The sequence below is a fragment of the Pyrus communis genome, chromosome 5 (assembly GCF_041283825.1).
Source record: "Pyrus communis isolate YQ-2024b chromosome 5, ASM4128382v1, whole genome shotgun sequence".
Taxonomy (NCBI): domain Eukaryota; kingdom Viridiplantae; phylum Streptophyta; class Magnoliopsida; order Rosales; family Rosaceae; genus Pyrus; species Pyrus communis.
In genome coordinates, this window is record NC_142569.1 from 31,706,251 (window position 1) to 31,720,820 (window position 14,570).

The following is a 14,570-nucleotide window of genomic DNA, read 5'->3' on the forward strand; positions in this document are numbered from 1 at the left end:
CACTCTTATGACGCTATTTTCATTGTTGCATGTAACATGAATCCACGTACAAGGGTTCACAAGAGTAGGATCCCAACTTTGCAGGACATTGTTGGGGTCCTCCAAGTTGGTTCTTAGATTATGCAAGGCATCACCTGTTTGTATAAACAAGAAAAGCAATTAGTTGCGCACCACAAGCCATAAACACACTGGAAAGTCGTAACCTATCAGACCATAAAGTTTGAATTTTGAAGAGCACGCTATTCTAGAATATCCGGAACGAAATATAAAACCATCATGCAGAAAAAACATATAATCCATAGAGATACAAATTTGTGGAATTTGTGGGACTTGATGTACAAAGCAAAACTCAAGCCTCACAATGGATCACAAGCAGAAACATATGATTGAATTCAGGTTTACATTCATAAAGTTCTGTGGGTACAACACTTCATTAACTACGGAAGGCAACTACTACCCTCAAAGTCTTGTTGACTCATAAGACTTACAAAATAGATAGAGGTTTTACACAGAAATCACACATCAAAAGGCCATAACTGGGAAATCAAATAATGGCACTTAATATCAATTGTAGCAACCGAAACACCAATACAAGCCGTAAAATAGTACGATTCTTCAACGCTTTATCACATTAAAGTTCAACTTCCACTTCATTACATTTAATAGTTCTCAAAGCAAATTGAAAGCTTAAGAAAACACTCTAGTATTCAAGATTCATAAATGGCTTTCAAGTCCCAGTACAAGGTATGCGACTAAGTTTAAATGAGCATAACAAATTCTACCACCCCATAAATTTTACAGCAATCTATGTCCAGATATTCATAATCTCAAGAAAATAAATAAATTTATTAAATTTTTTTGTACTAAAAAGATAACAAATTATAAAGGAAAAAGAATGAGAAAAAGGAAAATCAGCAAAAGTAAAGCTAGCTGAAGAAAGCAAACAAGTACAGACCTTCCATATTAGCAAGCACCATTGTCATCCATAGTGGATGAGCTACCAAGATCAACCAGAGACAAACTGAATTCCCAACCTTTCTCTCCATTTCTCTCACTTGCTTTTTACGAGTCTCAGATCCAAATGGTATCTCACCCCCAAACACACCATCCCAGAAACCCCCCAAACCCACCCCAACTCACTCAGATTACCAAATCCCAGCTCACAAATCTCAACCTAACAACAAACCCACCATTACCCACTTCCCCAAATCACAAAAATCACCCACTCTACCAAGATCAAAACCCTAAGATCTCACCAACAAAAAACAACCAACCAATTAAAAAAAAAATCACAGATTTGCAACCATTCCATTCGCTTTCTCTGCTACCCTTTTCGCGGAACTTCCCCTTTTGCTCGCTCTCCCTCTCCCTCTCCCTCTCCTCTCAGCATTTGTGTGGGATTCTTATTTCTTAATAGTTCTCTCTCTCTCTCTCTCTCTCTCTCTCTCTCTTTATTTTTTATTTTTATTTTTATTTTTCTAATTTCGCTTTTTTGAGTGAGGCGTGCGCAAACACAGAGAGCGATGAGTGAGAGAGAGTGTGGAGTGAGAGTGCAAAAAGCAGGGAGAGGGAGAGCTGCCCGAACAGTGCTGACCGGTGCCCGGTGGCAGACTCAAAACGGCTTCGCGCTCGTATCGTGGAAAGGGACGTGACCGTGGGCAGGGCAACCCCGTTTCCCATTCAAATCCTGGGCTTGAGTACGTGGGGGCCCACATAATTAGCCACTTCAGATTCGGTCCAACACATAGTTTTATTTGATCATCAAGGAAGTGAAGTGAAGCCAAGCTGTCGTATTACAACACAATTTTATTTGATTACGACATTACTATTATTTTTTTATTTTCCTCTGGATTCTGAGTTGTTGTACACTTTTGTATTGTGTCGCAATATTTATGCACATTGGAATTATTAGGCTCTATCTATTCCTGACAGTGTTTTCCTCTTTGTGGCAACCAGGTCTTGATTTAACCTACCTAGGTAAAAAATGAAAAGGAAGGAAACATGCTCAGATAAAACTAAAAATGAGCTTTGAAAAGTTTATGATAAAGTAGTGTTTGTCAGTAGTCGGATAAATAACTTGGAGCAAAGAGAATTACTTCGAGAGTAAAAAGATTATACTGAGGACGTGTTTATCAACCCATAATCGGAATGATAACAAGGAATCCAATTCCGATTACGGCTCATTCTTGTGTTTACTGACATTGGGAGGAATCAAGAGTTTGTGGGACCCACAAGAAAAATGGAATTCAATTCCTGATGTTGGAGGAATTGGACTCCCTCTATGTATGAGGTAATTGAATTCCCGGATGGTGAGGGAATCAAGAATACATTTGCTCTTCCTATCATGACCTCCCATCAATCTGCCCTTCAACGATCTCGACTGCGCCTTCATGAAATCCGAAAGGTAAAGAGACCTTGTGGGTCACATATGAGATCTCATTCATGAACACCAGATCACCTTAGTTCAGGAGGCGATGGACCAAACGGCAGACGCTTCGACACTGACGACAGAAAGCGTGGATGTAGCCCCGAGACGATGACGTTAACGCCGGTATTTCGCGGACGTGCTTCTCGCTCGTTGGCTCATCCTCGTACGATGTTGCTTTGACGATTACGATCGCGACCTTAGCGATGTCGATACTTGTCTGGTCTTGACGGCTTTGATTGTTTTCTAGGTTTATTCTTGCTGGTGGGAAGATGAACGTGGTTGGGTTTTAGGCTTTTGTGTGTGTATATATATATATGTATGTATTAGAATTTAATTTATACATAGTAATTGACATTTAACTCTACTTTAACTAAATAAATAAAAATAATTAATTAAAACGTTTTTAAAAATAAATATAGAATAAAATAAAACAAAAAAATAAGGGCATTTTAGTAATCATATTGATTCTTATTCCAATTCAGTTGAACTAATAAACAACTTATATGAAGTCAGTTGAATTCCTATTCTGATTCCTAAACGTTTAAGTAAATAGCTTCAATAGGAATCCAATTCTGACTCCTCTTCATTCCAATTCCTCCTCAATCCAATTCCTCTTATTTTGATTACGGTTACATAAACGAGCCATGAAGGATAAATTTGTTCTATATAAGGTAGCAGAAAGATAAAACACAAGGACACTCAACTCATAGCACAAAAAGACTTTAAAGTTTTGTAGCCTACCTTTTCTAAGTTCCTTTTGTAGTTCAGTACATTTGCAATTGTATTTATGTTTTAAGCTCTAATACATTGCTTGTAGTATTGATTTCTTTTAAGAAAACTTCATTCCAAAGCACTTCAACAACTAGAAAAATAGGTGTAAACTTCCTTATCTCATGTGCTTAGTATTTCTTTAGGTTATTACTTTATTGTTGGATATTTTATAAGTATTAACATAATTTCCCTTATGTACTTACATTTTCAAGAATCATGAAGAAGAGTGCACTTTGAATGGTTGCTCAATCATAACCAATGCTTGGAGTGACCCAAAAAAAAGAAGCATAATAAATTTGTATGTCAATTGCAAGGAAGGCACACCATATTTGTTTGTTCTGAGGAATGCTCTAGTGAAGCACACACCGGGGAATAGATCTTTGAATATGTTGACAAGTGTGTTGAAAATTGGGCTTGAAAATGTAGTTCAAGCAGTGACCGATAATGCTCTAACAATATGGCGATGGGCAACGTGATGAAGAAAAAGAGGCCAAACATATTTTGGACATCATGTGCCACTCACACTTTGAATCTCATGCTTCAAAGGATTGGTAATCTCCCTAAGTTCAAAGGAGTTATTGACAAAGTAAAGACTTTCACTATCTTTATTTATGCACATCATAAAATTTTGGCATTGATGAGAAAGCATACGAAGAAAAGAGACATAGTGAGGCCTGGAGTCATTAGATTTGCAACTTTTTTCCTCACAATGCAAAGCTTAAGTGATAAGAAAAAAGACTTGAAGATTATGGTTGATGGTGATGAATAGGAACAATGCAAACATTCCAAGAGTACAAAAGGGAAAACAACATATGATGTGAGTGCACATTTTTGGAATGGGGTCTAATTTTGCTTCAAAGTGTGTGAACCTTTATTTAAGGTACTTCGAATTTTGGATGGGGATAAAAAGTCATCAATGAGGTTATTGTATGGAGAGCTACAAAAAGTAAATAGGGAGATTAAAGAGGCATTCAAGAACAATGAGGCCAACTATCAACCAATTCTTATTGATGAAAAAAATTAGTAAGCGGCTTGATAGTCCATTAGATTTGGCGGGCCACCTCTTGAACCCTTATTACTTCTTTAAAGATCAAAGCATACAACATGATCCAATGTCATGGATGGGATTTTTGCTTGTGTTGAGAAGTTCTTCCCTGATAACTATGAGGTCCAAAACCAAGTGATAAATGTTGAGATGCATAAGTATAGAGGCAAAGAAAGTAGCTTTGGAAGACATTTGCATAAGATTGGATGCGTTGAGAATGATCACAACTATAATCCGGATATGAATATTCATTATTAAATTTAGCTTTACTACTTATTTTTCTTTACTAATTGTGTGCTTTTTTTCTTCCTTAGTTGCATGGTGATATAATTATGAAAAATGGTGTACCTAATTTGCAAAAGATAACTATAAAGATTCTCTCATTGATTACAAGCTCATCAAGTTGTGAGAGAAATTTGAGCACACTTTAAGGGATACATACAAAGAAAATGAATAGACTAGATGCAATAAGGTTAAATAATTTAGTCTATGTCTAATTCAATGCAAGGATCATGAACAAGAAGAAAAGAGAGAAGGAGACGAAAGTGGACATACTACTTGCATGATAACTAGTATGGTGCAAGGATGGATTGTGGATGGTGGTGATGAAGAACTTGAGTTTGGTTTGGGAATGGATGGAGAGACATCAAAGGTGGGTAGTTCCCTAGAGCCTAGGAGGAGTTCTAGAAATGTTGAAGTAAGAGAACTTCATGAAGAAGATTTTGTATCAAATGAGGACATGAAAGAAGAAGAAAAAGATGATGAAGAAGTTGAATTTGAGTCCAACACGGAGATAGTCTTGGAGGGATATGGACAAGAATACAGTGATGCCTAGCTTTGCAACTTTGTAAGTATCCTATATTATTATATTTTCTTATTCCTCCTATTTTGCATTTTATGTGTTTTCAAATTGTGAACTTGTTGGGTACATGTATGTTTTTAAATTTTGGACTTGTTGGATACATGTACTTTATTGTATTCTTCTACTTCTATTTTTTAATTTCATCATTCTTTTATTATCTTATCCATATAGGTATAGCTTCTTTTTTTTTTCTTTTTTTTTTGAAATATCAATAGGCACTTATTTGCAATATATACAATAATTTTACTTAAATTTACCTAGGCGCTAGGCCCCAGCCGACTGCTCCTTGCGTCTTTTAAAATCTTATGTATGACGAAGGAATTTTATAAGTAATTCTTTTCATCTTTCTTTATTGTTGTATTGATTATAACCATCCGATATATAATTGAGATAACATATTGTATGTTATTTATTATTTTCTGTTGTGTATTTAAGTATTCAAATTAAATTTATCTCAATGATATGTTCGAATCCCAACAAACAAACCATGCAAACTTAAATTTGAAAGAAAGCTATAGAGCATTTAATGTTTCCAGCATAGAATATTACTCATGCATGCTCATAAGGAGAAAAATGGGAGAAAGAAAGGATGAACATTGCCAAAAATATAAGCCCCTCCAAAAGCCAGTTGCATGAAATTTTAGGGCAGAGTGCTATTTTTTATTAGCACCTATCACCAATATAGGCGTAATGGCAATTCAAAAAGATACATTTTGTGGAGCTTGAAGAGCAAAAGACCCTTGAATCCATAGCTCTAGCATAACTATTCTGGAACCAGCGAGCGTGTCGTTCTCAAGTTGCCAAAAATAAGCCTTTACATCACCTCAAGCAATCCTCCTCCATATTCTATTTTTGAACCACCAAAGCCAAATATCTTAAAACATCAATCTCAAGCTATTACACATCACTAATCAATTAGAAAACGTTTTCCTTGATATCTCATATTGATGGAAAGAAAGACTGTGAATGAGCTTATAAGTAAGTTGAGTTACTCCCTATATTGGCAATTGCTTTTATGATGGAACCTCAACTTTCTTCAATAAAAATGCACGTTTTTTTACTCTGCAACCAATCTTTTTACACCGGAAACTACTACCTTCCCTCTCTTAACTCTTATAGCACTTTCATTTTGAAAACTATATATTAAACTCATCTAAGAAGGGGGTGTTGAAGATCTTGGAGAGAGAAAGATAATGCATCCAAGCTTCCATCTAAGGGTGTCTGAAGTTGGTCGAAAAAGGCAAAAATACCATCAGACTTGAAAAAATTGTAAAGGCTCAATTCACCTTGTACCGGGCCTTTCAAGGTTAATTATATACTCAATGTCATGTTGTATATGAGGGCGAGATGAAGTGAATAGGGTTGTCTTCATTGGAGCTTCGTTGGATTTTGGCTGGATTAGCGGGAGTATGTATTCAAGAACTTAATGTTTTCAACGTGGAGGGAGAAAGTGGTGGCAGAAATAGTTGTTGGCTATATATAGTTGTTGGGGCTAGACATGTCATTTTATACTCAACCCCTTAACCCGACCTGACTCACCCGTTAAAATTAGTATTTAGGTGAATGTTTAACTGGTCGGGTTGTTACCTAGTAAACTTGTTACATAACGAGTCACTTTGGATCAAACCACGAAACATGTCAGCACCCATTATTAGGGGTGTCTTGCGTAATTTCAATGAAGACTTCACAAAAAAAAAATAAAACCAACCTCGCTGACTCTTCGTCTCACACTCTTGTTTTGCTCTCTAGTCTCTATCAACTCTTCCTCCACTTCGTTATTTGGCAAAGGTCACTCACCTTTTCAACCTCTCTCTCTTGTGAAGCTCTGTTACTCAATATCTTCCTGTTTCTGGTGCTTTTGAGAGGCAGCTGGCTGTCCTGTTCCCTGTTTTGCCTGCTATCAGTATCAATTGAAAGTTTAAAACCTTGGGAGTCTGTGTTTCGGTTTCTTTGCAGCTTAGTTTGTTTTCTTGGCAGCTTGGCTTGGTTTCTTTTGTCTTGTATTGGCTTGTTCTTTGCTTCATTTGAATTCAAATGAAATTGGTAAGTTTTTCAATTAATTGAGTAGTTTTTTAACATTTACTTGCCCATCTGGATAAATTTTCAAGACGAGATGAATATTTTGTACCTGAACTCAAAAATTGTAGTTAAGATCCCTTGATCTGTACTACTATAGATGGTAGGCTGATAGTTACTATGGTTTTGATTAGTGTTGGGTTGTAACTTGATTACAAGGTTTTATCATACAACTATTGCCAATTGTAACTTGTAAGCAGTGGTGGATCCAGGATTTCAAGATCGCGGGGGAAGGGGGGGTGTTCCAAGATAAAAGTTCAAAAAAAAAAATATTAGACTAATTTGGTTCCATAGCACTATTTTTTATTGAATTTGGTTCATTGAATAATCAAAATTAATCAACCACATCAAGTGGCCAAGTGGTAAGGGCGTGGATTTCGGCTCTTAAAATACAAAAAACAGGGAGGTCCCGGGTTCGAGGCTCCAAGCTAGTGAGTCTGCTTAACTGTGGCCTTGAGAAAGCTGAAATGTCTCTGCGAGTCTTCTAGGCCCTTAGAAGGGGTAGATAACCGTGGCTTACCACTAGTTGTCACACTTTAAAAATAATAATAAACCTAATAAATCCAACATGTTTATAGGTCTAGTTGGAGCCATTGAGAAAAAGAAAGAGAAAGCTGTGCAGCTTTATATATATATATATATATAGTTTTGGAAAATAGATCACGACTCATGGAACGATCCATATTAGAGCCAATAATAGAAGATCGACTTAATTAAGATCAAACTTCTTATAATCTTCTTAACATTACTCTTTAACAAATGCTTTAATGTTCCTACGTACATCCTCTCAAAGCACTGAATTTGGCCTAACGATAGTCTCTAAATTTACCCCTCTAATTTTGCGATCGAGTCTCTCTATCTTTGCATGACACACCCCGACTGAGATCGGAGCGTGCTGGCCGTCACACGAAGGTGATGTAGCCATGTGCACGTGCGGAAGCTAATAAAGTAGTAATGTAAAAGTACAAATAAATTAAAAACTAGCATACAAGGTACAAAACGAGTGCTAGCATAAGTGAAATACAAATTCAGAACAGGTCTAAAGCAGTCCAAAAGAAAAGTTGCGACACAAGTACACCCGAAGGTGACCCTACGCTGGTGAGTGTCTGTCAGAAAAGCCGGAAGAACCCTCTGGGAAACCACCGAACCTGCTAAGCAACTAGAACCTGGAGGGGCGCAAAACAAAAACGTGAGTGGGCAAAAACAAATCTTTTCTAAAACCATTTAGCAAAATACATTCTAACCCCTCGCCGTAAAACCTGTATACTTTCCAGAAAAATAATCATATATACGTATGTATAAATATGTCAATTATACTCAAGGGTATGCCAATCTTGCTCAACAATGTGCCATGTCAAAGCCTCATAATGATATGCAAGTGCTCAGGTATAAATCAAATCAATAGCATAACATCTGGCAGCCGGAGTCACCTAACGTGACCTGTACGGCTGCATATAGAGCTCAAATCTCAAACTCAATAACTGAACCTGCCCACGAGTCGGAACCACCTAAAGTGGTCTGTACGACAGGCCTGGGTGTAATATATATATACGCTCTAGTGCTACGATCACGTGAAGACTGTGCGAATAATCGCGAGTCATCTACGAGTCGGAACCACCTAAAGTGGTCTGTACGACAGGACTGTGCACCTAACTTGGATCCAAGCTGAGCGTGTGGTGCGGGAGGTGAACATCACGTTAAGGACTGTGCCCTACTCTGGGCGGGAGCACTAACACCGGGGGTGCAGGTTATGAGCTCTCTAAGCATCTCAAACTACTGCTGAATGTAAATATGACTACCACTTACCTGGCACTTACCTGTGCGTCCACATCACCCAATATGTATATGTATCTGTATGCCACTACTAATGCATGCAATGATGCATAAACGATAAAAAATAACATGCATGGCATAAGACAAATAACCCTTTTTACTCAATTTCTGGGAAAATAATTGTATATAGGTATATACGGAAAACAAAAGCCCACTCACTGGTATGTGGAAGGGTCGTAGCCCCCCTGCCTCGAGTGCGCACGCTCGTCCTCGGAATACGTGTCACCTATATGCGAAATAACTATAAAAACGTTAACTTTAAAGCACATAACCTAACTTTCGTAATAACTTCTCATACATTGCTCAAAATGGACAAATGAATATACTAACGTGCTCTAGACAACCTCAAGATCACAACCATATTTTTAGAAAAATTTTCCTCCGCCGCACGCGCCCCCACGCGCCGGCCATGCGCAGGCACGTGCGGTGCACACGGACGGCGTCAACTGACGTCGTGAGGAATATTCCGTTATTTCTAACGGATTCCGTCAACGGCGTCAGGAATATTCCATCAACTCTGACGGAATATTCCGTCACCTTCTCCGTTCAATCTCCGGTGCTGTCGCCGGCGCCGGAAAACTGGGAAACCTGCAACTCAAGTTTTCTCACTCGTTTCTCAGCCGTTTTTCGTGATTTTTGAACCAAAATGAAGCCCTAGACTAGTAGAACACATCCATACAAGTTTTGAGGGCTAAAACTCACGGGATCATACCTGTGCAAACTATCCAAAACCGGCCAACTTCGAACAGGACGATCCCGACGTCCAAATTCGTCCAACGAAGCACTCCGAGGCTCCTTGGGACCTCACTAAGACACCTACGAGCTTCAAAATTCCAAAAACATGCTAGATTAAGGTTTGCATGAACAGTACACAAAACTGCCATTGTCGAATCGACGTGAAAACGATGTATTTCTCACCTGAAAATGGTATGGTTGCACTCGCACGAGCTTCATGAGTTCAACAGTGCCCTTGGTTTCCTCGATCTGCAAAGGTTTGAGGAGTTGTGTGTGTGTCTGTACGTATTAAGGTGAACGGGAAGGGAGAGGGAGATGAGAGACAGAGACAGAGAAAGGGCAGAGAGAGACAGTGAGTGTGAGTGTGAATGTGTGTGTGTGTGGCCCAGCACATGCCACAACACACAAAACAACCAATAATGTCAAAGAAACGAACTAGGGGTAAAGTTGACAATTCACACGTGCGTTTCGATATTTCCGGGACGGGATGTCACATTGCATGTGTGCGCGTATTTTACCATTAGCAGCAACTTGTTCCGCGTAGAATATGTCAATTTGTTAAAAACACATTAATTAATAGAGTTATCGTGATCTAATTAGCTGCGATGATAGATTAGAGAAAATAAAATATGAGATTAGGTGGTGACAATGAGTTGAATACAATTCATCCGACATTCATATATATTCTTTGATAGAGTATGTTGACATAGCTGTTAAGTAGGAGTCGTTACATACATATGTTAGCCCGATTTGAGTTCCCACTTCCCACTGGTCATACTTTTGCTTTGAATGGATAAAAAAAATGAAGCATCTGCACTAGTAAATTCCAGAGTCTAACTAGAATAAAACATGAACCCTCCTACCCCCCTCATTGTTTGTGAAGGCCGTTCCCACAGAAAGACCAAACACACAATTTGTTTTTTAATCTTTTATTTATCTATGAGGGCTCTTTATCCATTTATTCTAAGTTATAGTGGGACATGGAACTTAACTCAAGACTTTGAGTTTAAAAATGAATGTTCTTAATCAACTAAATTATAGATTTGTTATTTTTTTTAACGTATTTGTTTTATTTTAAAAAGACAAAATTTTAAATTACTTTAATTCATATGGAGAGGAAATCGAACATAGAGTGCCACGTGACATGATAGGCATGTTGATTATTTGCCAATAATATTAAGATTTAGTAGTATTCCTCTTCATTTATAAGGAGAAAGTGACTGACACAGCAGGATATATGAGAAAATAGAAAGAAATTCCATCTAGAATCCACTAGCAAGCCCTAGAGTCCACTAGGAAAATAAAGAAAAAAAAAAAAACTCACGTTTATTGAATAATTGTTGAAAGATAACAATTCCAACACCTAAGAGGTTTAAATATTATGCGTCCTAAACATAAATTCAAACTGTAGAAGGACACAACGTTCAAATAGGAAATAACATGAACAATTAACAAAGCACTGAAAGTATTCCTAAAACTTTACGGGTGCGTTTGTTTGATGTTATTAAGTGCGATTGGCTTGAGTGGGACTACAGTCCCATGTTTGGCGCAGGTTGGGATTAAAGTAAATGAGACTAACCGAGACTCGCTCAAACTACGGCCTTCACTAACGTATCACTACGAATCTCGTGCTCCAGCATGGGATTGCTAAGACCCCCTATAATCCTGTCTTCTGCATCATCAGCTACTGCGCGCCCCGTCTCCCAAATCAACCTCGTCACCAACTCCAACACCTCGCCAACGCCTCGTGCTGGAAATTTTCTTGCCCGTCGATTTCCAATATATTGAGAAAAAACCCTAGATCCCTAAATCGAAATCTAAAATATGAACAAACATAAATCGCAGTCCAACAAGTCAAGAAGATGTTCAGCTTGAAGAGATTGGGGCATTTGTAATTGAATTGATCACTTCAAAATGATGATTAGCTGTGCTCTGTCAACATCTATTCCTTGTCTTCTTTATATCCTTATCTGAACTTTGTCTCGAAATTGACCATAGTTATCCTGCAGAACATCTACAAACAAATTACTAACACATCTTGAAGAGATTGGGGCTTTTGCAACTGAATTGCACTAGATGATTGGATTCCATTGAAGAGATTGGAGACGGTGGTTGGGATTTTTGGAAGCAGAGAAAAGAAAAGGATAATATCAGTGAAGAAGAGCAGAGAATAGCTTTTGTGAATGCAAAGAGATAAAATAAAAAAATGAAATAAAAAAATGAAATAAAAAAATTGTAAAAGTGAATAAAAAATAGCAAAATATTTAATCTGTCAATTTAGTCCGGCACTGCACTAAACACTTCACTATCTTGCTTAGTCCAAGCCAAGCCATTCCAACTTAGTCCCTAAAGCTAGTCCAGTCTGTTGCAACAAACGCACCCTACGTGTTGTATGAGATGGTAAACCCAAAATTGCCCCTATATCACAAGCAAAGTTGTTTAGTATTGTTTCTCGTGTCATTCTCATTCAAAACGACATATTTTACGCCCAGGACGGTCTCTGAGATTTCAGAGGTCCTATGCCAAATTTATCAAAATGGTCCATCCTTAAGATAATTTTTCAAAAAAAGTAGGACAATGTAATGATGTTAGAAAACAATAATTTAAATCAGTAGGACTGCCTCTTGTAAGTTTAAATCAATAGGGCTGAATCGGATTCAACTCTTACAAATTGCGAGTTTAATACTTAATTATTGCTAACGAATTATTTATCACATTGTATCGTATGAAACCTAATTATTTATTGGATAAATTGTTTTGGGTCAATGAGAACCACAGATTAATTGATTGTGAAGGAACTGACAAAGTCCATGCATGAACGATCTATTTAATGGGAGGGGAGGGAAGAAGAAACTAAAGTAAATCATGGAAGAGATCATAAACACAAAACTGGAAAAATCATCGACGATAGTGTCAACACAGGAGGAGATGATGAGCACTACTACTGATGATGTGGAAGTAGTTGTATTCGATGCTTATTACAAGCCCAAGCCTCGTAGTTCATTCCTTGAAGCAACAATAAGAGCTCCTTTCAAGTGTTTCGGTGCGGAGAAGATAGAACGAGTTGCAGAGTGCCCAGGTAAAACTACAGAAACTCCCGTTGCAGATACGCCAGTTTCCAATGATCCACCCGTAAATCCAGAAGCTGCTCCTACTCCTCCTGTTGAAACAGACCCGGTGAGTTCGGTACGGTTCTCTCTCTCTCTCTCTCTCTCTCTCTCTCTCTCTCTCTCTCTGTGTGCTGTTGAAATAATGTTCTAATTAATTAATTATGTATTACACAGGAAGTTCCTATCCTTAAAAGTAGGCCAGGCCTATCTGACGGGTCTGGTGGTAAGATTAACTAGAGTCCCCAGGGCCTAACTCAAATGGATTGACGAGCTGCAGCCTGCTACATGCAAATTAATTGTCCGCGCACGTATTGTAATACTGGAGAAATTATGTAGACAGCAGACACTGTTTATCTGTATTTCTATCAATTATAAATTTTCTTTCTGCATTTGGTTTGTTGGATTATGTAGTCCTTTTCCTGTACTCCGAAAAGAAGTGCATTAATAAGTTTGTACGTACAAGGCATGATCATGCGATGCAGTGCATATGTAAAGTAATGTGTTGATTTGTTTAGTTACAGAATAAAAGAATTCAAGGGAGGTTTGAGATTAAATTATCATTTTTTCATTTTAAATACTAATTAAGGGTATCAATCAATTAGTATTTTGGATTAGATACCCATTTAATGACATGTCGCACAAGAAACTAATATAAACGCAACTAAATCCCAATGTTAGTTATTTCGTTATCTTGTCACCCTTACAATGGCAAAAATATCCTCATCTAGTTTTTAGTTTGCGCATCCTCAAATTTGTATGTTGCCAATTTTCATTCATATTTATATATTCAAGAATTTGGATAAGAGTAGAAAAGGAGGGCGTTAGGTAGTTAACATCCAGCATTCCGTTTCAATGTCACCCTATAATTTATATATTCGAATGTATAACTCCAATGCAAAGCCATAAATATTTAATAAACCTCCAAACTCGAAAAGTTGTAAAATTTTCGTATGTGCACAACATAATGTTCAATTTTAAAAAATATTTGTTTTTATTACATGTGAGGAAAACATATAAATATCATGTTGAAAATTAACTGCCCCCCTCCCCCCCCAAAAAAAAAAAAAAAAAAAAAAAAAAAACATGTATGTATACTACCCCTTATTATTCACTTTAACAAAATATCCGCCTTACTATTCACTTTAACAAAAACCCACATTTTTACACTAAAAAGTTAAACCTGTACTATTCATTTTATCCTTTATTTTGTCCTTATCGTTAAAACTCAAAGTTTTCAAGTCATTTTCATTAGTTTTCCTAAATAAAAATTGTTACAAAATAGTTTTCCTAAATAAAAATTGTTACAAAAGGTATAGAAATGTTATGCTTTAGCAATACTCAATATTACACACTTGCGGCCACATAAATAACCTCTATGTAGTCCTAAAAAATTATGGCGCCTCTTTTTTCCAACGCTACATCTTGACATGGTCTCTAGTAGGATAACTAAATTTGAATTGATATTAACATTACGACTATACACAAGTTTTATTCTATAAATGATATTGATCGACTATTAACGATAACTTTACTTTTTGGACCATATATAATAAATCTCACAAATTAGTCTAGCGCGTAGAACTGATGCTTTGGCTTACACCCAAGTACTTCTTTTAGTACATAAAACGATATTAAAAAATACTTTGATTAATTTAGAGGATGGGAACTTGCATGTAAGAGACTAAGAGAGCTTGCTCTCACCAACTAACC

The 14,570-nt window shown here is 37.2% G+C and overlaps 2 protein-coding genes and 1 pseudogene across 4 annotated transcripts in view; 2 read left to right on the forward strand and 1 right to left on the reverse strand.

Moving 5' to 3' along the window:
* Positions 1-1,651, reverse strand: part of LOC148697146 (somatic embryogenesis receptor kinase 1-like) — a 50,893-nt gene extending 49,242 nt beyond the window's left edge. For both annotated transcript variants that reach the window (XM_088694955.1, XM_088694956.1), the window contains exons 1-2: positions 956-1,651; positions 2-134 (exon numbers count right to left, since the gene is read on the reverse strand). In XM_088694955.1, the coding sequence (XP_088551081.1) occupies positions 2-134; positions 956-1,046 (224 nt within the window). In that variant the 5' untranslated portion in view covers positions 1,047-1,651. The remainder of the gene's footprint in view (position 1; positions 135-955) is intronic.
* Positions 1,652-3,656: 2,005 nt separating this feature from the next.
* Positions 3,657-5,079, forward strand: LOC148697149 (uncharacterized; annotated as a pseudogene).
* A 7,486-nt stretch (positions 5,080-12,565) lies between these two features.
* Positions 12,566-13,393, forward strand: LOC148697150 (uncharacterized). Of its 2 annotated transcripts, none has more exons than XM_088693309.1 (2): positions 12,566-12,927; positions 13,035-13,393. In XM_088693309.1, the coding sequence occupies exons 1-2, from the start codon at positions 12,616-12,618 to the stop codon at positions 13,095-13,097; spliced, it is 375 nt and encodes a 124-aa protein (XP_088549435.1). In that variant the 5' UTR covers positions 12,566-12,615; the 3' UTR covers positions 13,098-13,393. The 2 variants fall into 2 exon arrangements, with proteins under 2 accessions (XP_088549435.1, XP_088549434.1); XM_088693308.1 differs by having other exon boundaries at positions 12,568-12,936.
* The last annotated feature ends 1,177 nt before the right edge of the window (positions 13,394-14,570 follow it).